Here is a 24,563-nt window from a genome sequence, read left to right as displayed (position 1 = left end):
CACACAATTGGTACTTACAGTGCTTGGGACCGGAGCATCGGGCGGACTCCTGCACCCGCTGTGCCACTCTTAAGAAACGCACTTTGAAGAATCGTCAAATCCAACAAAATCTACTTTTCGGCACCGGCCCGACTATGGATTCGACCTCTTCACCTGCGGCAACGTCGAAATCGGCACCGACCACTTCGACGCCGCCTGAAACGACATCGGCGCCCCCGGCGCCAGGTAAGCCGGCTAAGAAGCCTTCCACCCTTGAGCGCCCTCCCACCTCGGTGGCGACACCAGTCCTTTCGGCTCCACGCCGACCCAAAAAACGCTCCGCTCCGATATCGGTGAGTGCCTCGTCATCGGCCTCCTCATCGCCGGAGCGTAGAGCGGCACCCATGGAACCAAAGAAGAAAAAAGTGGTTCCGGTGCCTCCCCTGGATGACCGCATTGCGGCCATCCTCCAGGATAAGTTGCAGGAACAACTCCAACAGCAACTTAAGCAGCTCTTACCCTCTATCTTGGCACCGCTGCTTTCAGTACCAGACCGGCCCGAGCCCCGCACCGTCCAACCGGTATCCACTCCATCGGTACCTATGGACTCCTCCATGCCTATTCTCTCGGCACCACATCTCCATACCCATGCCGAGACTATCGCCTTGACGACGACCGATCCTCCTCGGGACCGAGCAGGGCACCGGTCTTCCCACGACCCTGACCGGCACCGTTCTTCCCGGGACCGAGACAGACACAGGTCTTCATCCCCCGGTAACGTCTCGGTACGCTCAGGCAAGTCTTTGTCTAAAACTCACCATACCGAGCCTTCCACTCCGGTCTCTCGACACGCACACACCGATGTCAGAGACCCGGACCTATGGGAAGAATCCCCTCCCGGTACCGAGGAGGATGCATCGTCGTCGGACGAAGAGCCTTCGGCCCCCGATACCACATCTAAACCTGAACAATCTTCCTTCTCTAAATTCCTCAGGGAGTTGTCGGGGGCCTTATCTTTGCCTCTGGAATCTGACTCTAAGAAGTCACAAGCTTTCCTGGAGGCACTGGATTTCGATCAACCTCCCAAAGAGTTCCTAAAGTTGCCCGTGCATGATATCCTGCGGGAAACTTTTTATAAAAATTGGGAGAACCCGCTGACTGTCCCTGGGGCCCCCCATAAACTGGACAGCCTCTATAGGGTTATACCAATCCCAGGATTTGATAAACCCCAACTGCCTCATGAGTCTCTCCTGGTGGAGTCCACTTTAAAAAAGACTCAGGGCTCTAGTGTTTATGCCTCCACCCCTCCTGGCAGAGAGGGCAAAACAATGGACAAGTTTGGCAAGCGACTCTATCAGAATGCCATGCTTGCCAACAGAGCTAACAACTACTCATTCCATTTCTCATTCTACCTGAAACATCTGGTCATGCAACTCTCCGCCATGCAGAAGTACCTGCCAGAACACAAAGTTCCTCTATTTCAGCAGCAGATCTCCAGCCTGCTCCAACTAAGAAAATTCATGGTGCGCTCTATCTATGACTCTTTTGAGCTCACCTCCCGTGCATCTGCCATCGCTGTAGCTATGCGCCGCCTGGCCTGGCTCAGGGTCTCTGATTTGGATGTCAACCATCAAGACCGACTAGCCAACGCCCCATGTCTTGGGGATGAATTATTCGGAGAGTCCCTAGATACCACCACGCAGAAACTCTCAGCCCATGAGACCAGATGGGACACTCTCATAAAGCCTAAGAAAAAGGCTCCACCTGCTCGCCCTTACAGACCACAGACCTCATATCAGCGCAGGTTTTCTGCTAGGCCGCTCAATCCACCTTCACAGCAACCTAGGCGAGCACGCCAGCACCAGCACAACCAGGCTCGTACCCAGTCAAATCAACCTGCCAAGCCTCTTCCTCCTGCCAAACCATCTCAGCCCTTTTGACTCCTCTCTCCAGGGCTTAGCCAGTCATCCACCCTCATTGCCTCTTCCACAGCCAATCGGAGGCAGGCTCCACATCTTTCTCAGCCGTTGGGAGGTCATCACATCGGACCAGTGGGTTCTCAACATCATCCGCCACGGCTACTCTCTCAACTTCCAGACTCTTCCACCAGACAATCCTCCCGTAGAGTCTGCTTCTCATTCAATTCAAACCCCCCTCCTCCTGAGGGAGGTCCAATCCCTCCTTCTTCTCAATGCCATCGAAGAAGTGCCTCCGGAACAAAGAGGCCGGGGATTCTACTCCCGTTACTTCCTAGTTCCAAAGAAGACAGGAGACCTCCGTCCCATTCTCGATCTCAGGGACCTCAACAAGTGTCTAGTCAGGGAGAAATTCAGAATGCTCTCCCTGGCCACGCTTTACCCTCTTCTCTCTCAACACGACTGGCTATGTTCCCTGGACCTCAAAGAGGCCTACACTCACATTCCAATCCATCCAACTTCACGTCGCTACCTGCGATTCCAGGTGCACCATCGCCATTATCAGTACAAAGTGCTGCCTTTTGGCCTCGCTTCCTCACCCAGGGTGTTCACCAAATGCCTCATTGTGGTGGCGGCCTTCCTCAGGTCTCACAACCTCCAGGTGTTCCCCTACTTGGATGATTGGTTAGTAAAAGCACCTACGTCTCCACTTGTGCTACAAGCCACTCATCATACCATCTCTCTCCTCCATCTTCTGGGGTTCGAGATCAACTACCCCAAGTCGCATCTGCTTCCCACACAGCGCCTTCAGTTCATTGGAGCAGTTCTCGACACCACACTGATGAGGGCGTTCCTCCCCTCCGATCGTCAACGGACTCTGCTCCACCTTTGTCGTCAGGTGCTCCTTCATCACTCCATTTCTGCCAGACAGATGATGGTCCTCCTGGGCCACATGGCCTCGACGGTGCATGTGCTTCCCCTGGCACGACTCCACCTCAGGACACCCCAATGGACTCTAGCCAACCAGTGGTCACAGACCTCGAATCTTCTTTCTCATCCCATCTCTGTAACATCGTCTCTTCAGCGATCTCTACAATGGTGGTTGAACTCCTCAAATCTTTCCAGGGGTCTTCTCTTTCATCTGCCCCCCCATTCCATGATCATCACCACGGATGCCTCCCCTTATGCATGGGGAGCCCACCTAGGAGATCTACGCACCCAAGGTCTTTGGACCCCACAGGAGCGTCGACATCACATCAATTTCCTCGAACTGAGAGCTATGTTCTACGCTCTCAAGGCCTTCCAGCACCTTCTCTGCCCTCAGGTTCTTCTCCTATGCACAGACAACCAAGTCGCCATGTACTACATAAACAAACAGGGCGGCACCGGGTCTCGCCTCCTTTGTCAGGAGGCTCTCCGCATTTGGACCTGGGCCACGGCCCGCAGTCTCTTCCTCAAGGCTGTCTATATCCAGGGCGAACAGAACTCCCTGGCCGACAATCTCAGCCGCATCCTTCAACCTCACGAGTGGACTTTGGACCCTCCCACGCTCCACTCCATCTTTGCTCGCTGGGGCACTCCGCAGGTGGACCTCTTTGCAGCTCCTCACAACCATCAGCTGCCCCAGTTCTGCTCCAGACTCTTCTCTCCTCACCGTCTGGCCCCGGATGCATTCCTGCTCGACTGGACAGATCAGTTCCTCTATGCCTTTCCTCCACTTCCTCTGATGTTGCGGACTTTATCCAAACTCCGCAGGGACAGGGCCACCATGATCCTCATCGCTCCTCGGTGGCCTCGCCAACATTGGTTTCCTCTCCTGCTTCAGCTCAGCGTTAGGGATCCCATTCCTCTTCCTGTGTTTCCTACTCTACTTACGCAACAGCGTCAGTCTCTGCTGCATCCCAATCTGTCTTCGCTCCACCTGACAGCTTGGTTTCTCTCGGGCTGACCTCTCCAGGAAATCTGTCTCAGCCTGTCCGTCTCATTTTGGACGCCTCCAGGAAACCGGCCACACTCCAATGTTACCATCAGAAGTGGACCAGGTTCTCCTCTTGGTGCCTCCGTCATCATCACAACCCCACCTCTTTAGCGGTGGAAACTGTTCTGGACTACTTGCTCTCCCTGTCCAACGCAGGCCTCAAGTCTACCTCCATCAGAGTCCATCTCAGTGCCATCACGGCATTTCATGAGCCTATCCTAGGGAAACCTCTCACGGCTCACCCTCTGGTTTCCCGATTTATGAGGGGCCTCTTCAATGTCAAACCACCTCTGAAGCCTCCTCCGGTCGTCTGGGACCTAAATGTGGTTTTATCAGCCCTCATGAAACCTCCTTTTGAGCCTCTTGCCTCAACTTCGCTCAAACTTCTGACATGGAAGGTGCTTTTCCTCATTGCCATCACCTCTGCCAGGAGGGTTAGTGAGCTGCATGCACTGGTCGCCGACCCACCGTTCACTGTTTTTCACCATGACAAGGTGGTTCTGCGTACCCATCCTAAGTTCCTTCCCAAGGTAGTCTCGGCTTTTCACCTCAACCAGTCTATTGTGTTGCCTGTTTTTTTCCCGAAACCTCATTCACATCCTGGGGAACAGGCATTACACACTCTTGATTGCAAGCGTGCCCTGGCTTACTATCTTGATCGTACAAGGGCTCACCGCTTGTCCCCTCAGCTCTTCCTGACCTTCGACCCTAATCGTCTGGGTCGACCGGTCTCTAAACGGACGCTATCCAACTGGCTTGCAGCTTGCATCGCGTTCTGTTATGCTCGGGCCGGTCTGTCACTGGACGGTGCTGTCACTGCCCACAGGGTGAGAGCTATGGCCGCTTCTGTTGCTTTCCTCCGTTCCACACCCATTGAGGAAATCTGCAAGGCGGCCACCTGGTCCTCAGTTCACACATTCACTACTCACTACTGTCTGGATGCTTTCTCCAGACGGGATGGGCACTTCGGCCAATCTGTACTTCAGAATTTATTTTCCTAATGGCCAACCATCCCTCCTCCCTCTTTGTTAGCTTGGAGGTCACCCATGCGTAAAGAATATGCTGCCTGCTTGTCCTGGGATAAAGCACAGTTACTTACCGTAACAGGTGTTATCCAGGGACAGCAGGCAGATATTCTTACGTCCCACCCACCTCCCCGGGTTGGCTTCTTAGCTGGCTTATCCTAACTGGGGACCACGCACTCCTCCGTCGGGCGGGAAGGCACTTGCGCACGCGCGGTGCGGCCAACTAGAAACTTCTAGTTAAAAAGGTCCGTACCGAGGGCTCCGTCGGTGACGTCACCCATGCGTAAAGAATATCTGCCTGCTGTCCCTGGATAACACCTGTTACGGTAAGTAACTGTGCTTCGCGGTTCTTTTCATTCCCCTATCACAGTGAATACGGAGGGAGAAGTGTATAGCTTGCTACGGCGCTTACTGCACACAGCAGGCAACCACCTAGGCTGGGGATGAAGCTGAGGCGGGGCCATGTGTCCTCTTTTTTGTCTTCACAAATATGGTAACCCTGTCTTTTAGCACATATTGTGCTTTGGTTTTTTTTAAAAAATTATTACACCGTATTGAACGTTGAACATGTTAGCAACCAAGCAAGTGCAACGTAACAGAAAAAAAATAAAAAAAAGTCGGGAACGGCTTCCTCAAAGCTTAGCAGCCCCGGGAGGACGGCAGACGGCGTAGTCATCCCCTGAGCAGAAACGAGGGGTGCTCCACAGACTGCGACCACTCTTGCCTCCAGGACTCGATGGTTAATCAGGGCCTATTGTTTGTCCACTTCCGGTTCCGGTCGAGGAAGTCGCGGGCTCAAGATGTGGCTGTTGCGGGCTCAGCTTGCCCTGCGTAAAGGTGAGGGGAGGAAAGAGGCCGTTGGGGGTGGGGGTATGTCCTCGCGGCGCTGTTGTGGTGAGGGAACCTGCGCTCGGCGAGTGACCTTCATTCGGAGCTTCTCTTCCCACTTTCTTTGACATTGTGATTTTTTTTTTTTTTTTTAAATGTCTTTATTAGCAATTGCAAAGGGAACATACAACCAGGAGTGAAGAGAGCATAGAAAACATAACAGTCAGAGAAACAATAATTGAAAACGATGACATCAAAGAGTTCATAGTACCAAAACCTTGTGGCTGGATGCCCAACACAATTGGCATTGTGATTTTGATTGCTTCGACTCGCTTTCGCCCATATAATTATACAAACCAGAGGAAAAGTGCGTTTGCTTATTTGAGCGAAATTCATTGTTAACAAAAGCTGTCTGGATTGCACTTTTCTGGCTCTGCCTTTCTGTTAGTGGTTAGAATCGGGGCACCCCTGGATCTGCCCCCTCCCTGCCTCTGCCCTCCTAAGGCCCCCCTCCGGCCCCAGAAGTCCAAGTAGCACCTTCTTCTTCATTATTCAGTGCAGCCGAATTTGCAGTCTTCAAAAGGCCACGGTTCCTTCACGCTAACCCAGAAGCCTTCCCTCTAATGCAAACTCAAACCCTTTGCAGGGCCACATTTTGGATTTATAGGTACTTGGAGGGCCGCAGAAAAAATAGTTAATGCCTTATTAAATAAATAATAATTTTGCATGAGGTAAAACTCTTCATAGTTTATAAATCTTTCCAAGTCTTAATAATAATATTGTCATTTATAGGTAAAGAGATATATGATCAAGAAACTGTTTATTTGACTTTTGTGATTATGATAAACATACCGAGGCCTCAAAATAGGACCTGGTGGGCCGCATGTGGCCCCCAGGCCGCGAGTTTGAGACCACTGCTCTAATGCAAAATCCCAGCATCACAGGAATGGCTTCCGCAGCGAGGTCAGCCGTGCTGAATAATGAAGAAGGCGGGAGGAGGCAACACTTGGACGCCTGAAGCCGGACACAGAGACGGGTACACTGACGGCATCAGGGCAGGCAGCATTCTGGGGGCCCCCTGAACTCTTTGGGCCCTGGGCACGTGCTTACTTGACCTACCCTTTAATCCTGCCCTGGTTAGAATGCTGTGCTGGTGCATTTTGGATTAGTCATTTTATGAAAGCTTGGCATAAGTGCATTTGATCTCTAAGGGAGAGGAGGGGACAGTAGATAGGCCATATGGTCTTTTTCTGCCTTCATTTTTGTTTGTTTCTTAAGACAGCCGTTAAAAGCCTTCACTTCTGAGAAGAATAAACATTAATCTTGCATGAATAACAAAATAACGACGATTATTGTGCTGCATTGGATTGTAATTTATGCATCACACTTTACCATTTCAGCGCAAACGCGTTCTATGTACCTTGCAAAGAAGCCTGACTACAGCAAGCCAAACTGGCTGCGGATTAGCTTGGCATTTGGCACCTCCATATTTCTGTGGGTAATGGTAAGTAAGCATGGTTTGTTGCTGCTTGGATTGTTATGTGAAAATCTAAATTTACTGTTGGAGTGAAAGATTATATTTTTATAGACTCTTTCAGGTGTGGTGTTGGCTCACTTTTTTTTTTTTTTACTGATATTGGGTCTAAAGATTTGGATTTTTAGATTAAATTAGTCACTTCTGGGACATTCTGGCTAGGCATTTTTTTAAGGTCAAGTAATATGATTTAGGAGCTACAACTGTATTTTTCAGCAGTATGCCTTGAAAAAAGCTTTAAGAAATGTGGATGATGCAGCAAAACCAAATCTGGCAGTGAATACCCACATTTGATTTTTGCAGAGCCTTCAGCCCAATCACGGACCCTCTCAATCTCATCTGTGCTCTCAGATGACAAAAAGAGGGTTTTGTGTCTCTGAAGAACAGTAAGAAGGGATCTCTAGTGCTAAGTTTGGTCCTTTGGTCTAGGAGCGGAGCTAAAATTCTGGGGATGCATCAGTCATCCTTGACATTGAGTATTGGTACCACCTACTAGAAACAGCCATTAATTAAATTCACTCTGAGGACAGGCGAAATCCAGGAAGCATTGATATTATATACTATTGGGCCATGGTGTTGAGCATTGAGGTAATACAAAGCAACAGGAGATTCTACCTTATCAAGGTTGATAACTCAAAAGAAAACAGACCAAGTGGTACTCAATATCTTTATTCTTTGAAGACTCGACATGTACGTGTTTCGGCCCAAAACCTGCCTCAGGAGTCTTAATGCTTTGTCAATACAATATATGTTGGCTGTACTATCTTATAAATAATGATTGAGTCATTCACCGAACACATGAATTGGAATGATCACTAAAAAATTTGTCCATAATGTGGAGATTAACCCAGATTCCAGCAAAACTGGATTGTTTTGTTGTATATGTACTGTCATGATTATAATTATGTATGTATTTGTTGTGACCTGCTTAGGTGTAAAGCGGGATACGAATAAATAAACTATAAACCCTCTCTCCACATAACCTCATATAAGAGCAACCGAGGGATTCAAGAGGCTTGGCTCTTGTGACCCCTGAAACCCCACCACACCACACCTTCTGACCTACAGTGTTCATTCCTGGTATGCAATTTTACAAACAATAAACAACTTTATATCATAAGAGATTTAGAAGGATACTATGTCCCCTGGGGCTTAAAGTACTCTTAAGTCTCATGTATCCAAATAATATTTTTCTTCTTAGGAATTCTACCAGCTCAGTTTAAAGCTGCCCTCTTCTATTAGATGGAAGCTTATTTTTTTCAGATTTATTCCCTAAAGAGTACGGTGAAATAGTCTACTATAGAAAAATTAACAATTAAGTGATATGGATCAGTACCTCAATATCCCTTTTCACTAAAGTTATGGAAGATTTGGTTACCAAACAGTTGGAAGAATGTTTAGATTAATTTGATATCTTACATCTCATTCTGTTATCTGTGTTGCTCATAGTACAGTACACACAAGTGGAGACAATAAACTCAAAACTTCTCAAATTGAGTGATTAAAAAGAATGTCCTTAAGTATAATAAAATAATCACTCATAACAATTCTCACAATGTACAATGTCAATCTTGCTTACAACTTTTGGTAGCTTTTGTGCTCAGAGTCATGGAGACAATAACAGGGGCGAACCCCAACACTACTGTCTCACTACCCAATCATCGCATTTTAAAGCACCATTTGTAGGTAGTATAGTTGTTTAAACTGTTGACTTCAGGTGCCACTAAGGCTAAACTATTCTTCTTTGTACGTTTAAACTTAGGATACAAACAGCAAACTTATCTTGTAGCTTGTAGGTACCAGGTTCCGACGTGACACGTTTCATATCTGCTTCAGGGAACCATCAATATTGCGGAAAAATTTAAATTATGAGCGGTGTAGACTCTCCTCTGGTTTATTGGCCTATATCCTTTGCAAGAAAATAAAAAACAATTTGCTCATAGTACAGTAGCATCGTTTAGATAACCTATTTGCTAAAATGTAGACAAAATATGAACATAGGAAAATGAGCATGAATTTTCTCCAACAATTAGTCTTTGGTATGTGGGGGTGCCACATGGGACCCCATTGTCACCTGTCTTGTTTAATATCCTGTTATCATCTTTGAGAAAGAAATTAGAAAATAGTAGGTTATTGAACATTCATCTATGCCAGTGTCTCAGTCCGCACACTAAATGGAGTACACTTCTCCCTCCATATTTGCAGTGGATGCAGGTGGAACAAAGCCGCAAATATGGAAAAACTGCGAATAACTGTTTGTTATTCACGGTTTTTGGTTTTTTTTTGTTTTTTTGTAAAAGCCAGCATTTTTGCTATTGAAACCACGAATAACTAGAGACTGCAGCTGAAGGTACCAGGGAGTGTGCTGGATGCTGCGCACGTGAGCAGCTCTCTCGATCTCGCTGGTTGGGATGGCTGGGCTTCGTGCAGACTCTGCTTCTTCTCCGTGTTGCAATGAGAAGGGGCGGGGGCCTGCGTGAAGGACGCATCAGTTTTCAAAGCGCTCGGCACTTGCATTTCCTGCACTGTCTTCTGAGTTGTTATGTCGCCCGGTGGGTTGTGTGGGGCTGCTCTCCTCAGAGCTTCATAGATTCGCCATCACACAGATGTTTTGTCAGGTGAGCCCTCCAAAAGGCACTGTTTTTACTTTAATTGCGCTCTATGATGCATGTGAATATTCAGTGGGTGAGGAAACGAACAGCAGTGGCCCAAGGCAGAAGCACTCCTCCTTTGTTTTCATTTTTATTTGAATTAGGATTAGCAAGGCAAAATGTATTATACAGGATGATTCTTTTACTTGAAGGTTGATCACCTGCATCTCAGTTTCAAACGTAGTTTGGGTTCAGAGTTGGTTGATTTTGGGGGGGGGCGGAGTCTGCATGCGAATAAGCGAAACTGCGAGTGCAGAAACCGAATACGGAGGGAGAAGTGTAAATATTTTTTGCGACACATACCGTATTTGCTGGTGTATAGGAAGCAGTGATATATAAGACGCACCCCCTTTTTTATACACATTTTTAAGAAGAAAAAAAAATTATGCATTTTTTTCATAAATTTCCATAATGATTTAATGTACTAATTTTATAGTTATTTATGTCTAGAAAAATGTAACTAGGGAACAATGTAGTTAGGTACCTTTTAATCTTCATCCTCAAAACCCAGAAACAATGTGACATGTGTGTACAGTTAATACTAGTGCTGCCTGAATCAGGAAAAAAAATTTTGATTCGATTCGATTCAGCCTATTGAATTGGTTTTTTGATTCGATTTTCCTGCCCAATTGGGTGTTTTTTTTCCAAACATCCTGGTGGGTTTATTTTATAGTACAAACGGAAGTGGGAACAGATAATGAACATTCCACTGAAGATCACTGATGTAAAACCAACTTGTTTATTTCATAAAAGGACAAGCAGAAGTTGCGTCAGAGGAGAAGTGTCCACCCACATACATGCAACTGCAGGCAGGCTCAGCCGGCTTCGAGCAAGTTACTTTACTAACGCCACAACGCGCCATGAATGTAAGAGGGAGATATATTCAGTAGGTAGGAAGGAGGGGGCCTTGTGCATTCCCTCCCTTAACTGAAGGGACAAGGCAATTCATCGCTCCACGGGGCGGTGGATGGCCTTGTGCTTGCAGTGAGTACTTTTCCCCCTCCACCGTTTTGGCGGGTTACCCACGGCTAGCCACGGGTAACAGCTCTTTTGAGGGGACAAAAATGTCCTATACACCGTCAAATATGATAATTGAAATTATAAAATTGCAAAAACAACAAAATATAAAATTTGAGAGTTAGTTATTTAAAGTTCTTTAAGCTATGTATGGGTAATTATAACAGCAGTGAAACTAAAGTAGATTAGCAGTTATATATAAAGTAGATTAGCAGTTACACTTCTCCCTCCGTATTCACAGGGGATGCGGGTAGAACATAGCTGTGAATACTGAAAAACTGCAAATAAGTTTTTGCATGTTATTCACAGTTTTTCAGTAAAATAGACCTGAAAAAGATAAACTGTGAATAACCTGACCTGTGATTTGCTCTGTACATCACCGGGAGCAGCGATTTCCTCCATGAACCACCGGGAGCAGCGATTTTCCAATGTGAAATGCCAGGTTCAGTGATGAAAATTAGGGGGCGGAGTCAGCAGCCGTAAAATCACGAATAAGCGAATCCGCAGATACGGAGGGAGAAGTGTATATTCTATGTGGTGGTTGTGCTTGTTGAGTGCAAATTAACTAAAAATGTGGCTTGATAGTTGACAAACAAACATGCATTTCATCAGTCGTTCTCTTTTTTTATTTAATTTCTGTCAGAGCTGAAAATCCAAGTTTGCAAAAATAAAAAGATCCAAACGCTAACAAAGCCTTGATTGCTTTGTTGCTCAAGTTAGGATAACTACTGCAAAAAAAAAAATAAAACTTGCCGTTAGTTTTCAAGGACCAATCACGTCAAAGAATGATGGTTGTCTGTGCAGTTGTATTCGTATGCACACAGATGCTCATAACATTGACAGACTCATGCATATGTGACATACATAAGTAAATACCCCAGTCACTCAGATATTGGCCAATATGTTATACCCAGTATCAAAGGACAATGTCTCAACTATCTTATCAATTTTTTAATCAATTTTTCTGGGGCTTCAGACATGCCGTTTTGGTCGTCCGTTTTTTCCGGCGACACAAAATACCTTAGTGGCTATGGCTGTTGGCTTCTTCATTTGCCCACTCAATAAAAGTTTTTAACGTTTTTTTAATATATTTTTTATCTTATCTTATCTTATCAAGGAAATAACACCTTTTAAGATAAGTTATTTATTTGCAAGTATTTATGAGAGCACTATGCACTTTATATAAGAAAAACAAGATAAAAAATATATAAAAAAACGCTAAAAACTTTTATTGAGTGGGCAAATGAAGAAGCCAACAGCCATAGCCACTAAGGTTTTTTTGTGTCGCCGGAAAAAGCGGACGACCAAAACGGCATGTCTGAAGCCCCAGAAAAATTGATAAAAAATTGATAAGATAGTTGAGACATTGTCCTTTGATACTGACTATGTGACATACATGTCATCTATTCTAGTGTATACTTAAGAAGGGAATTTTTAAAAATAAAGTAAAATTCTGGAATCTCTCATGCACAGCTGGAATCTCTTCAGGGCACACAGTTTGAGAGGGACTGATCTATGCAGATAGTATCACTGTTTTATTTCCTGTGGCTTCTGAGCTGAGAGAGATATTTAATGATCTTGCTGTATTACATTGATTAGTAATTGGATATGAGTAGTACTCATTTGAAATTGAACAAAATAAAAACAAAGTTTCTGTTGATAAAATAAGCAAAGAATCAGCTTTTATAATAGATGGTATAGAATATAATTTGCAGTATTTTCTTAAATTACTGGGTATCATCGTAGGGGTCCTTTTACAAAGGCGCGGTAGCGGTTTAACACGCGGAATACCGCGCGTTAAACCGCCTGCCGCGCTAGTACCTAACGCCTCCATTGACGAGGTGTTAGGATTTTAAGCTGCCGCGGGGGTTAGCACGTGATGAAATGTCCGCGCTAACCCCCGTAACGCACCTTGATAAAAAGAGCCCTTAGACTTTAAAGGGCTCTTTTTATCAAGCTGCACTAGAGGTTTTTAGTGTGAGCTGGCACGGTAAGTGCTCAGACATTCATAGAATCCCTATGAGCGTTGAAGCACTAAAAACCTTTAGCACAGCTTGATAAAAGAGGGGGTGTAAATTAACAACGGAAGATCAGATTAATCATCTTGTGAAGTTATTTTGGGATCGCAAAAAAATGAGAAGAATTTGTAAATGCAAGTCAAGAACATTTCAGACTGGTAGTCCAATTTTTAATTCTAAGTAAATTGGATTACTTGTAATTTTGTATATTTGGACATTTCAAAATTCCTTTTGAAAAGATTGCAGACAGTTCAAAATGTGGCAAATCGTTATTGTATGCCCTTAAAAAAATCTGAAAGGATAACTATTTTTTAAAGTCTTTCCCCATACGCCTCATGACAAAGATCACCAACCATTTTAGTAGCCTTCCTTTGAACCAGGGGTCTCAAAGTTCCTCCTTGAGGGCCGCAATCCAGTCGGGTTTTCAGGATTTCCCCAATGAATATGCATGAGATCTATATGCATGCACTGCTTTCAATGCATATTCATTGGGGAAATCCTGAAAACCTGACTGGATTGCAGCCCTCAAGGAGGGACTTTGAGATCCCTGCTTTGGACCAACTCCATTCTGTTTATATTTTTCTGAAGGTGTAGTCTCCAGAATTGTATACAATATTCTAAATGAGGTCTCATTGGTATCTTATACAGGCCATCAATGCCTTCTTTTTCCTACTGGCCATACCTTTCCCTATGCACCCTAGCATCTTCTAACTTTCGCCCTCGCCTTTTCAACCTGTTTGGACACCTTAAGATCTCGCATACTATCACACCCAAGTCCCACTCTTCTGTCGTGCACATAAGCTCTTCACCCCCTAAACTGTACTGTTACCTCAGGTTTTTGCAGCCCAAATGCATGACCTTGCATTTCTTAGCATTCAATTTTAGCTGCCAAATTTCAGACCCTTCTTCAAGCTTTGCCAGGTCTTTTTTCATGTTATTCACACCATCCTGGGTATCTACTCTGTTGCAGATTTTTGGTATCATCTGCAAAGAGGCAAATCTTACCCAACAGTCCTTCATCAATATCGCTTATAAAAATGTTAAAAAGAACTGAACCTTGAGGCACACCACTGGTAATATCCCTTTCCTCAAAGCGATCTCCTTGATCACTAACCTCTGTCGCCTTCCACTCAACCAGTTCCTAACCCAGTTTGTCACACCAAGGGCACTCGGTTTATTAGATGCTTGTGTGGAACACTGTGAAAGGCTCTGCTAAAATCTAAATATACCACATCTAGCATACTTCTCTCTAGAATTCTCTGGTCACCTAGCCCAAGAAATTGATCAGATTTGTCTGGCAAGACCTGCCTCTAATGGATCCATGTTGCCTCGGGTCCTGTAATCCACTGGATTCCAGAAATGTCATTGTTCTTTGTACATACATACACAATCTAGCTACCAGTTTATATGAATGTCACATTCAAACTTTTGGGGACAGGACAGAAAACAATGACATTTCTGGAATCCAGTGGATTACAGGACCTGAGGCAACATGGATTCATTAGAGGCAGGTCTTGCCAGACAAATCTGGTTTAACAAAACAATATCAACATTTGTTAACAAAAGTTTTTTTATTTTTGTTAACAAATGCTGATATTTTTATTAATCATATGACTGATAGAACTAAAGATGTACTCTGTAGAAGAGGGGGAAAGGAAGTGAGGCAGATATTCAAATATCTTGAATAATATATTCAGGAGAAAAGAGGTGTTGCTTAAGGGAGGAAAAGTACATTTTTTTACAAGAAACTGGACCTCTGGAAAATACATCAGATGATATAGGAGCCATGTGGTGGCAGAATACAAACATCCTTGGGACAGATGCATATAGGGGAAAAAAACGCGATGTTCACTTACAAAATGGGGGGATCAGCGCTAGGGGTGAGCGACCTTGAAAGAGACCTGGGAGTGATGGTAGACACAACATTGAAGGCGTCGGCACAGTGTGCCACGGCCTCAAGGAAAGCAAACAGAATGTTGGGTATCATTAAGAAGGGTATCACGACCAGGACAAAGGAAGTCATTTTGCCACTGTATCGTGCTGTGGTGCGCCCGCACCTGGAGTACTGTGTTCAGTTCTGGTCGCCGTACCTCAAGAAGGACATGGAGGTACTTGAGAGGGTCCAGAGAAGAGCAACTAAGCTAATAAAGGGCATGGAGGACCTCTCATATACTGACAGACTGAAAAAGCTAGGGCTTTTCTCCCTGGAAAAGCAGAGACTTAGAGGAGACATGATAGAAACCTTCAAGATCATGAAGGGCATAGAAAAAATAGACAGGGACAGATTTTTCAAATTAAGGGGATCAATAAGTACAAGGGGGCATTCAGAGAAATTGAAAGGGGAGAGGTTTAGAACAAACGCCAGGAAGTTCTTTTTCACACAGAGGGTGGTGGATACATGGAACGCGCTACCAGAGGATGTGATAAACAGGAGCACGCTACAGGGGTTCAAAGAAGCTTTGGATAGGTACTTAGAAGACAAAGGGATTGAGGGGTACAGATAAGATTAGAGGTAGATTATAGGGATGGGATTAGAGGTAAGTTACAAAATTAATCAGGGACCACTGTTCAGGCACTAGGCCTGATGGGCCGCCGCGGGAGCGGACCGCTGAGCAAGATGGACCTCTGGTCTGACTCAGCGGGGGCAACTTCTTATGTTCTTATGTAGATCAAGGACAATCTTAGTGGCAGTGAGATGAAGAAGACCAAACGTTGAGATAGCCCAGTAGGCAGGTACAAACAGACCGAATAAGTAGTCCATATCTGCTGACTAGTGCCGGATTCAGGAAAATATTTTGATTTGTTTCAGCCTATTGAATCGATTTTTCGATTTGATTTTCCTGCCCAATTGGGTGTTTTTTCAAAACATCCTGGTGGGTTTATTTTATAGCCTCTTCACCCCCTTTGCTCTCTCCTACCCACACTGGTGCTGTGGTGTAAACAAAATAAACAAACAAAAAAGACTTTGCCTCTCTCTGTTAAATTCTAGCTCACGTTTGCGGTCTAATACCAGCTCTGGCAGGATACAAATTTCAAATCTGACACGTAATCACAAAACAGAAAATAAAATTATTTTTTTACCTTTTGTTGTTTGGTCATTTTTCAAATCATGTTGGTCACAGGCTCTGCAACAAACGTCTTCTGATAACTTGCTTGCCAGGGTCTCTTGCCCATTCGTCGTTTTCTTCTTTCTCCATGGTAACCATCATCTTCCATTTCTATCCTCCCCTTCCATTTCTCTTCTCTGGAGGTCTGATCTTTCCTTTTTCCACCTCTATTCCTGTAGCTGCAGCGATGGACCCCAGCACACCCAGATCCACCATGTCTCCTTTTCTCAACTACCCTTTTCATCCAGCATCTCTCCCTCCTTCCCCACCAGCTCTCCCTTTTTGTTTCCAACTACCCTCCTATCTAGTATTTCTATTCTCCCACCACACACCATCCCTTGTGTCCAACTTCTCTCATTTTCTATTCCTTCCCTCCCTAAATCCCATTGTCCACCATCTCTCTCCCTCTCCTGTTTTTTAGATCCATTATTTCTTCTATCCCTTCCCACCTCCCCTCTCCATGATCTCCCCCCTCCATTTCCCCTTCCACCAAGTTCATTTCCCCCATCCATCTTCTCCCTATCTCTCCTCCAGTCCACCAACTCCCCCAAGTCCATCTCCCCTCTCCCTCCATCTACCTTTATTTTGATGTTACAACGTGTTTCCGGTGGCGGTAGTTATTTAGTGATCTACTCCTGCCACCACTCCTTGCGTCTTTCTCTCCACTGCAGCCCGCCCTCGGTGAAAACTTCCTGTTTCCACTTGGACGGCCGAATGGAGAGAAGACGCCCGGAGTAGCGGCAGGGTAGTGAATTGCATTTGCTATCGCCGCTTTTGCCTGGCCAGAGAGGAGAGGAGAAATACTAACGCCCAGGAAGGAGAGAGCCTTGCTGCCGCCAATCTGCATGCAGAGACCTGTTTGGTAATTCCCTCTGCCACCAGAGTCCTTGCTTCAATGTAAGTTCGGTTTTGCAAAACTGGAAGTTACATCAGAAGCAAGGACTCCAGGGGCAGAGGGAAAGCCCGAACGGGTCTCTACCAAGGGGCCCGATGAATTGGTAAGTCTGATTTTCTTAAAAAACAGATAATTTGAATCGATTCACCCGAAGTGAATCGATTCGAATCGGGCAGCACTACTGCTGACCCCTTCTGTGTTTCTATTATGCTGAGCAAGGTGCTTCATCTGAATTTTAAAACAAGTTAAAACTAGCAGAATTACAATTCAGTGATGTGTTTTTGCAGTGAGCTTTGCTTTAAATGTGTTGCCTTCTACTTTAGCTCTTCCAGCAGCATCAGTATGACCTGGCTGAATACGAACGGAGACAGGAATCCAGTATAGCAAAAGCACATGAAGTAAGTCCCCTTTTAATAGCACAAAGAAATCCACATCACTACTTTATGCTATGTTTGTAATATCTATGGCTTTTGAAAGCAGTGAGACTCAGCTTTGTCATCAAAATGGCCACTGTTGAACAGTGAATGGCTTCCATCCTCCAAGTGTCAACTGCTATATTGGAGTACTTAGCAGTGGGCGTAAGGAAGAATAACAAGGAAGTTTATTTCAGCACATCTTCCCTGGTTGTCCCTACAGTCCGTTCTCGTTATCTGCATATTCACCCTGCACGAATTTGCTTATCCACGGTTGCATCAATTGCAAACAATATTCCCTATTTGCACCGCTGTGTTTGTGTATTTGCGGATTGGCACTCACAAAACCCTTCCTCCCTCGATACCTTGTAGACCTACCCCCAGGCTTGCCATAAGCCTGGGTGTACCAGCAGTGAGCGATATCTCCCACCTCCTGTCCCACCTAACTGAAACTTCCTGCCTCCCTCCTGAACCTGTAAAGCCTAACTTTAAAAGCCCTGGTGGTCCAGCGGTGAACAGGGCAGGAGAGATCTTCCTATGCTCCTGCCCCATGTAAAGACACTGTCTAAAATGGCTGCCACAAGTTCCCATGGTCTAGTGAGATTGTTGTTGGAACTCATGGCAGCTATTTTAGATAGTGTCTGTATGGATCAGGAAATCGCTCCTGCCTCAGTTCGTCGCTGGACCCACCAGGGTTTTTAAAGGTAGGCTTTATAGGTCCAGGAAACAGGAGGTTTCAGAGTCAGCTGGGACAGGAGGTGGGAGGGATCACTCCTGTCCTTACTTACCGCTGGACCACCAGGGCTTACCGCAGGCCTGTGGGAGGGTGGGGGACGTAGGATCTGCAGTTCACTTTACGAGATTTTGAGGTGCAAGGTGTACTGCTGGAACCTAACCTGTATTTTCCCATAGACACAGCATTTTGTTATTCGCAATTTTGTGGTTTGTGGACTTTCCCAGGAACCATACTTTTGTGAGTAACAAGAACGGACTAAAGTTCATCTTGTGATCAGAAATTGCTCCTTGAATGCCTTGTCTATTTCTGGAACTCAGCACTCACAGGCATTCCCTGTTCTCCACTTTTACTGATTTCTATTAAGAGATTAAGCAAGAATTGTAGTTAAAGCAAAAATGCTGGAGACCAGATTAAACAATGGTTTATTACAGTTGTTATCATTAGATTATAGTTAGTATTGGCACAGAAATTTAAGTGTTTGCATTCACTTGAGTTTGAAGAAATACTTCATGGAGAGTAAGATTTTTTCCCCATCATTCTGCAACTGATGGCGGTCAGCTGGCTTTCTGTAGATAAGGAGGGACATTCAGGGTAGTCTGCACACAGTTTTTGTTGTAGGCTGATGATGGTGACTTTGTAGTCTCCCACCTTTTTTTTTTTTGGGGGGGGGGTTTCCCTTACTACTTTTTGAGCAGCTTGTATCCCTGTCAATTACAGGTCATGTGCATGCACATTGAACAGCTTCTGGAAATGACCTTTCAGGAATGTTATGAGTTTAGAAAACAGATGTCTCCAGAGTGGTTTTAGAAGAATAGGAGAACACAAACACACACAAGCATGTGGGCTTGTCATTATGTCCTCTGTCTTTATTCTGTTTGCACATGAAATCCTTAATGTATCAATGTGGCATAAACCAAACACACTGCCACAGCTGCCCATGTTTATTTTTTGATTTGTTACAATATGGTTTGACTTCAATAATTGTTAAAATATTGTAAATGTTGCTTTTAGTTTATGGCTTTTTGTATATGGTTACAATCTTTTTGTAATGTTTAGTCCAAATTGTACCTTGCCCAGGGGTGTGTTTGCAGTAAGATGAGAAATAAAACATCTAAATAACGTTAGACTATTCTGATGGGCGTGCAGTATCAGTTTACCTAACCATAATCGGGGTGGAAAACTTATCTCATGGGCAACAATATTTGGGTTCCTGGAGTGTGCTGTGGAGAGAAACCACTACCCTGACCCAACACAACCCATTCTGGTAAGCCATAGAAAGAAGGGCTTGTCTTTGCATCCCACAGTGGGTGGGAGATGAGGTTGGGTGGATGGCGGCCAGGGAACAGCAAACTTAAAAGGAGGACAGATGGGAAGAGAAGGCTTGTAGCGTGCTGCTCCCTGGCTCCTATCCTCATCTCCTACCTTGGGACCAATGTGCAAAGCCTAACACCAGCAAGAAAAGCGGTTAACACCTGATTTGCTTGCACTTTATTGTGCTCAAAGGGCTGGAGTGCGGGCGTTAAGATGTATACTAAACATTGCTGCATATTGTATTGAAATGCATTTAAATGGATGCAAATGAGGTCAGTTAGTATTCCTCCTCAATGCTCAGACAGCAGCGCTGTAATGTGCAGAAGTAAATTCTGGCCTTTACTTCTGAAAACTTGCCACCAGCTCAGGGTAGCATTGAAGGTTTTCAGGAGATTTCCTGTCACATTAAACTGTGGGTTTTGTCCTCTTTCGCAAGCAGAAGGAAGCCCAGAAGGAAGCCCATGCAGGTTTTTAAGTGCTGAAAGTGAGTAACAAGCATGTGTACAAGCCTGTGCAAAATCAAAAATGGTAGCACACATTTGCACTTGTTTTGTGCTTAAATATGAGCCTTTCAAAAATGTTCAATGTCAACAGAAAAACAAGGCCATTGTGTGCTTGCACTTCAGTTTTGTCTGGTTATGCACACAAGGGCCATGCTTCCTGCAAAACCTTTGTGTGTACGTATCGGGCATGTTTCTCCCCCTACTTTTGGCTTAACTAGCGCACATATCTTTTGCATTCTGATTTTTTTTCAATCACCTCTGAACTATTTTTTGGCAGTGTTGTTGCATCATGGGCTTCTATGTTGTGGGTTTTAGTGCCCAGCTTTGAGAGTTCCTCTTCCATGCTAGGAGACTGAGAAAAAAATCATCAAGAAACAATAGACTACAGAGCAAAAAAGCAACAAACACCTTAAATAATGAAAAATAGCAACATAAATTCTCATGCCATAATTTTCATTGACCACTGAAATCTGACTAGTTCCCAAGTTTTCTAACTTGTTTTTTCCACTCCTGGCCGTGATAGTTTGAGTTAGTGAAATTTATATCGTCTAAATGGCTCCCCTGCTCTCCCATCAGGATTGTCCAAGAGACAAGAAGGCTCTTAGATTTTGCTTTTCTGTGACTGCAGTCAGTTAAGTCAGTTTAAACTATTGGCCTGTAGAGATTTTAAGTCAGAAGTTTTGATGCCAGTGGGGTGGAGGAGCAGTATAACAGGGTGGAAATCAGGGTTAAGATCCTACTTGTGACCATGGACATGTTACTTAATCTTCCATTGCCTCAGGTACAAACTTAGATTATAAGCTTATAACTCCTCCCCTTGGAACAAGGAAATTGCTAACTACAGTATATCCAAATGTAGCTCACCTTTCCATTATGCAGCTTCCCACTATTCCAGAACTTGTGGGATAGTCATCTCTATCAACCCGTAAGTGGAGATAAAAAATACTGAGGAGCTGAGCTGAATAACTAGTTGGATATAGCAGAGCTCAGTTCAGTTCTTTTTATCTCTGGTTCCGAGTGTTCTGCTCCTGAACCAGTTGGCTAACTGGCTAACAGTTAAGCCTAAGTGGGTTGTTGGTGGTGTCTGAATCATATTTGAAGGTTCCAGAAACATGACTCCTGACCCCATTCTTTTTTTTCCTCTCTTGGTCTACCACTTTCTATTTTCTGCCTTCACAACAACTTAAAAAAAAAAAAGAGGTAGTTTCCTGGGTCACCTCTCGATCCTTTTTTAAAGATGGGCGTAACATTAGCTATCCTCCAATCCTCTGGGATCACACCTGTTTTCAGAGATAGGTTACAAACCCGCTGTAGTAGTTCTGCCATTTCCTCTTTCAAAACCCTAGGGTGGATTCTGTCCGGGCCCGGAGATTTGTCACTTTTTAATCTATCTATCTGCTTATGTACGTCCTCGAGGCTTACCTCCATTGATGATAATTTTTCTGCTTGATGTTCTGTGAATATTTTTTCAGGTTCCGGCAAGTTGGATGTATCCTCTTTTGTAAATACTGACGAAAACAACATGTTTAGTCTATCCGCCACTTCTTTTTCTTCCTTCACCTTTCTGGTGGATGCCATGTATGACATTCTATGGGTTATGGCTAAAAGCATGTCTTTGGTAGTGGCTGCCTGTCAACAGCTCTAGTTGAGAAATTGGGTGGTTGATATGGTGTCTAAGGCTCGGCTGGTAAAGTTGTCATTCAGAAGCAAGTGACTCTTTGGTAAGAGCCTCATTAATTTAGTTAAGGAGCTGGGGAAAACTAAGCCCTAAAAGTTACCTGAAGAGAAGCTCAGGTCTTTCAGGCATTCTTCAGGGCTGATATGTCCAAGGTTTTGGGATAGTTGGCGTTGAAGGCCAGGTCGTCAACAATAGGCTAGAGATCTTGCTTCCATTCAAGGCAGCAGTACTTTTGTGGTGCTGGAAGTCCACCCACAAGTGGTAAAGTCTGCTGTCCTTCCCCGTTCATCCTAGTGATCCCAGGTTGATTCACTCCTCCATGTCAGCTGGAGGTCATCTTTGGGAGTGTCAAGGGCATGAGCCACTATTGCTATGGACCAGTAAATCCTAGATATCCTGCAGGATGGTTAAAAGATAGAATTCTCCTGCCTGGTCGCTCCTATCGAAGGGGCATCAAGATGGCCCAGATAGCCTTTAGCAACATTAATGAATTGAGAGTAGACAATCATGTCAGTACCTCTGGAAGTGTGGGGATGATGCAGATACTCCATAGGAGGGACCTTAAGCACCTGTGCCAACCAGAATCTTAGGTCTCTCTCCCAGTGCATCCCAGAATGCACTGGGAGAAGGGTCTTAGGCCCTGCCCCATGAAGGGGCAGGCCCGCCATTCAGTGCAGCCGAGCTTGCCAGCCAGAAGAAGAAAGCATCCCTCCGGCTGGCCAACTTTAAAGGGTACTGTGGGGTCTGGAGGGGGTTCCAGCAGGAGGGACTGGGCACTCCTTCTGCTGTGGAAATTCAGGGGTTAGGGGGCAGATATTTGGGTGTTCGGCAGGAAGGACTAGGCATTCCTCCTGCCAGTAGTATTTTTTTTTTTTTTTTTGGGGGGGGGGGATACGGGTTCCCTGCTGCAGCAGGGAGATTCCCTTACCACGATCAATTCAGCGGTTGCATCTATTTGAAATGTAAGCCTACATTTCAGGCACCTTTCACAGCCCTAAGGAGATGCCTAGGGCCACCTAAGCTCCCCTAAAGCCACTTCTGGGCAAAACCACACCCATGCCTAGCCTTGAGCGAGCTTAGGTGGTCCTATGCACCTCCCAAGACTGCGAAGGATTTTTTTTGTTTTGTGTTTTTACATGCATCCCGATTGGCTGGTTAGACAGTGGTAGGACAGCTACCACCGCCTACAATCAGGACACTGTTTATAGAATTTTCCCCTTAATGCGTTAAGCATGTCGTTAACATGTTAAATGTGCAGCCCTAATTTTGTTGACTACCTTTTTGATCACCTCTACCTTTATGCATTTTTCAGAACTGAATGTGCCACTGCAGATGAGCTCTAGGTCTCTAGATTATGTTCCTCACTGACCCAAGCTTATGACATTTCTGTAATGCATCCTACTTATGCCAGTCTTCAAAGACAACCCATCCTGTGTTATCCCCATACATTAGCAGTGGCTATTAAGAGAAGATAATTTACAGCTGTATTTTGTCATATGTCAAATCCTGTATTAAGGAATTTGTTTTGTTTTTCCTTCACAGATGTATCTACAGACAACTGAATATAAATGTGATTAAATCACCAGTGAAATGCTGCACTCTTTAATGAATGAAAAATGTTTTATGGTACAGATGTGGAATAAAGATTGTCTTGTTATTGTTTCAAAAGCCACTGTTTCCTTTATCACTTCACTAGTTTTGATGGTTTAGCATAAGAGCTGTGATTTTTCAGTAAATATATTGTCAGCCAGGAGCTTTAAGTGTCTGCAGCGGCCCATGCTAAGGAGTACATAAGAATAGCCATACTGGGTCAGACCAGTGGTCCATCTAATTCTGTTTTCATAGTGGCCAATCCAGTTCACGAGTACTTGACAAAGAAAAAGTAGTAGCAACATTCCATGCTAGTGATCCAGGGAGAGTAGTGACTTGCCAAGTAATTACTATATACAGGCTTTGTGAGAGAATACTGATTCCAAAACAAAAAAATTACTCTCTACACTTGATAAATCTTTATAATTTTCAAATGTGGTTCAAAATATCAACGTGATAGAATAGTCTATCTTCAAATGGAGTCTCTCCACTTTCAGAGCTCCAATCTATGAAAGGAAAAACCTCAGATCCCAGGTTGCTGCCAGCTATTTAACTTCAGTTTGCAAACCACTTTGGGATAATCCTCATTGGTTTAACCTCCACTTCCTTAGATTTTAAACTTATGTTCATATGATTTATATCATTTCAAGTTTATTAAAAAACTTGTTGTACACGCAATGTCAAGTACTGTATTTCAATGTGTATGATAATATTAAAAGTAGGGGACATATACATAGAAATCATATGTTCCATATCATTGTGCCAATATACATAAACATAGCGTTGAAAATATGTTTGTACCTGAGGCCTTTTGTTGAAGAGTAGTTCATCAGAAGCTTAAAGATTTCTGGTTGAGGTGGACCATGAAGAAGTAAATAAGTTTGAGTGGCATGGCGGAGTTTCCATGTACAATATGGAAGATTATACAGGAGATCTCAAAGTTTATTCGAGTAGTGACAAGTAGCCAATTTAACTGTTTGAGATAGGTGGAGATAGGGTCATATTTTTTTAGCTTGAAAATAAGTAATTGCTGTGTTGTGGATTAGTTGTAGCCTGTATAGAGGGAGTTGCAGTAATCAAGTTTTGCCATTGCTGGATGTTAGAAGATTTTTTTTCTCCGTTACCTACAGGTAATGAATGATTTTCGCATCTCAGATCTTCTTTTTCTGCTAATAAGCCCTAGGCACCTTGGAAAGAGAGCCTCTGTAACTTCTAGTTCCAAGTGGATTCGTGTAGCTATTTGCTTCAGCGTATATTGAACCTTGTGAGCCTGCCACCAAAAGCATTGGCAGCCATTTTCAGTGCCAAGAGAGCAAGGGCAGATGTGATAATCGCTCCTGCCCTAATGTCCCACTAAACCACCAGGGAAGCACAGTAGGCCCAG

At 44.5% G+C, this 24,563-nt stretch overlaps 1 protein-coding gene across 6 annotated transcripts; it reads left to right on the top strand.

The window, feature by feature from the left end:
• Positions 1-5,574: 5,574 nt before the first annotated feature.
• Positions 5,575-23,853, top strand: NDUFC1 (NADH:ubiquinone oxidoreductase subunit C1). 6 transcript variants are annotated; one of them, XM_033939395.1, is made up of 5 exons: positions 5,575-5,735; positions 7,127-7,230; positions 17,272-17,346; positions 19,845-19,892; positions 23,132-23,257. In XM_033939395.1, exons 1-4 carry the CDS (start codon positions 5,699-5,701, stop codon positions 19,881-19,883), a joined length of 255 nt encoding a protein of 84 aa, XP_033795286.1. In that variant the 5' UTR covers positions 5,575-5,698; the 3' UTR covers positions 19,884-19,892; positions 23,132-23,257. The 6 variants fall into 6 exon arrangements, with proteins under 6 accessions (XP_033795286.1, XP_033795295.1, XP_033795305.1 ...); XM_033939404.1 differs by having other exon boundaries at positions 5,578-5,735; positions 19,848-19,892; XM_033939364.1 differs by lacking the exon at positions 5,575-5,735 and adding an exon at positions 5,805-6,093.
• The last annotated feature ends 710 nt before the right edge of the window (positions 23,854-24,563 follow it).

This window comes from Geotrypetes seraphini, chromosome 1 (assembly GCF_902459505.1).
Source record: "Geotrypetes seraphini chromosome 1, aGeoSer1.1, whole genome shotgun sequence".
NCBI classification, from domain to species: Eukaryota; Metazoa; Chordata; class Amphibia; order Gymnophiona; family Dermophiidae; genus Geotrypetes; species Geotrypetes seraphini.
This window is presented reverse-complemented; position numbering and strand designations above follow the sequence as displayed.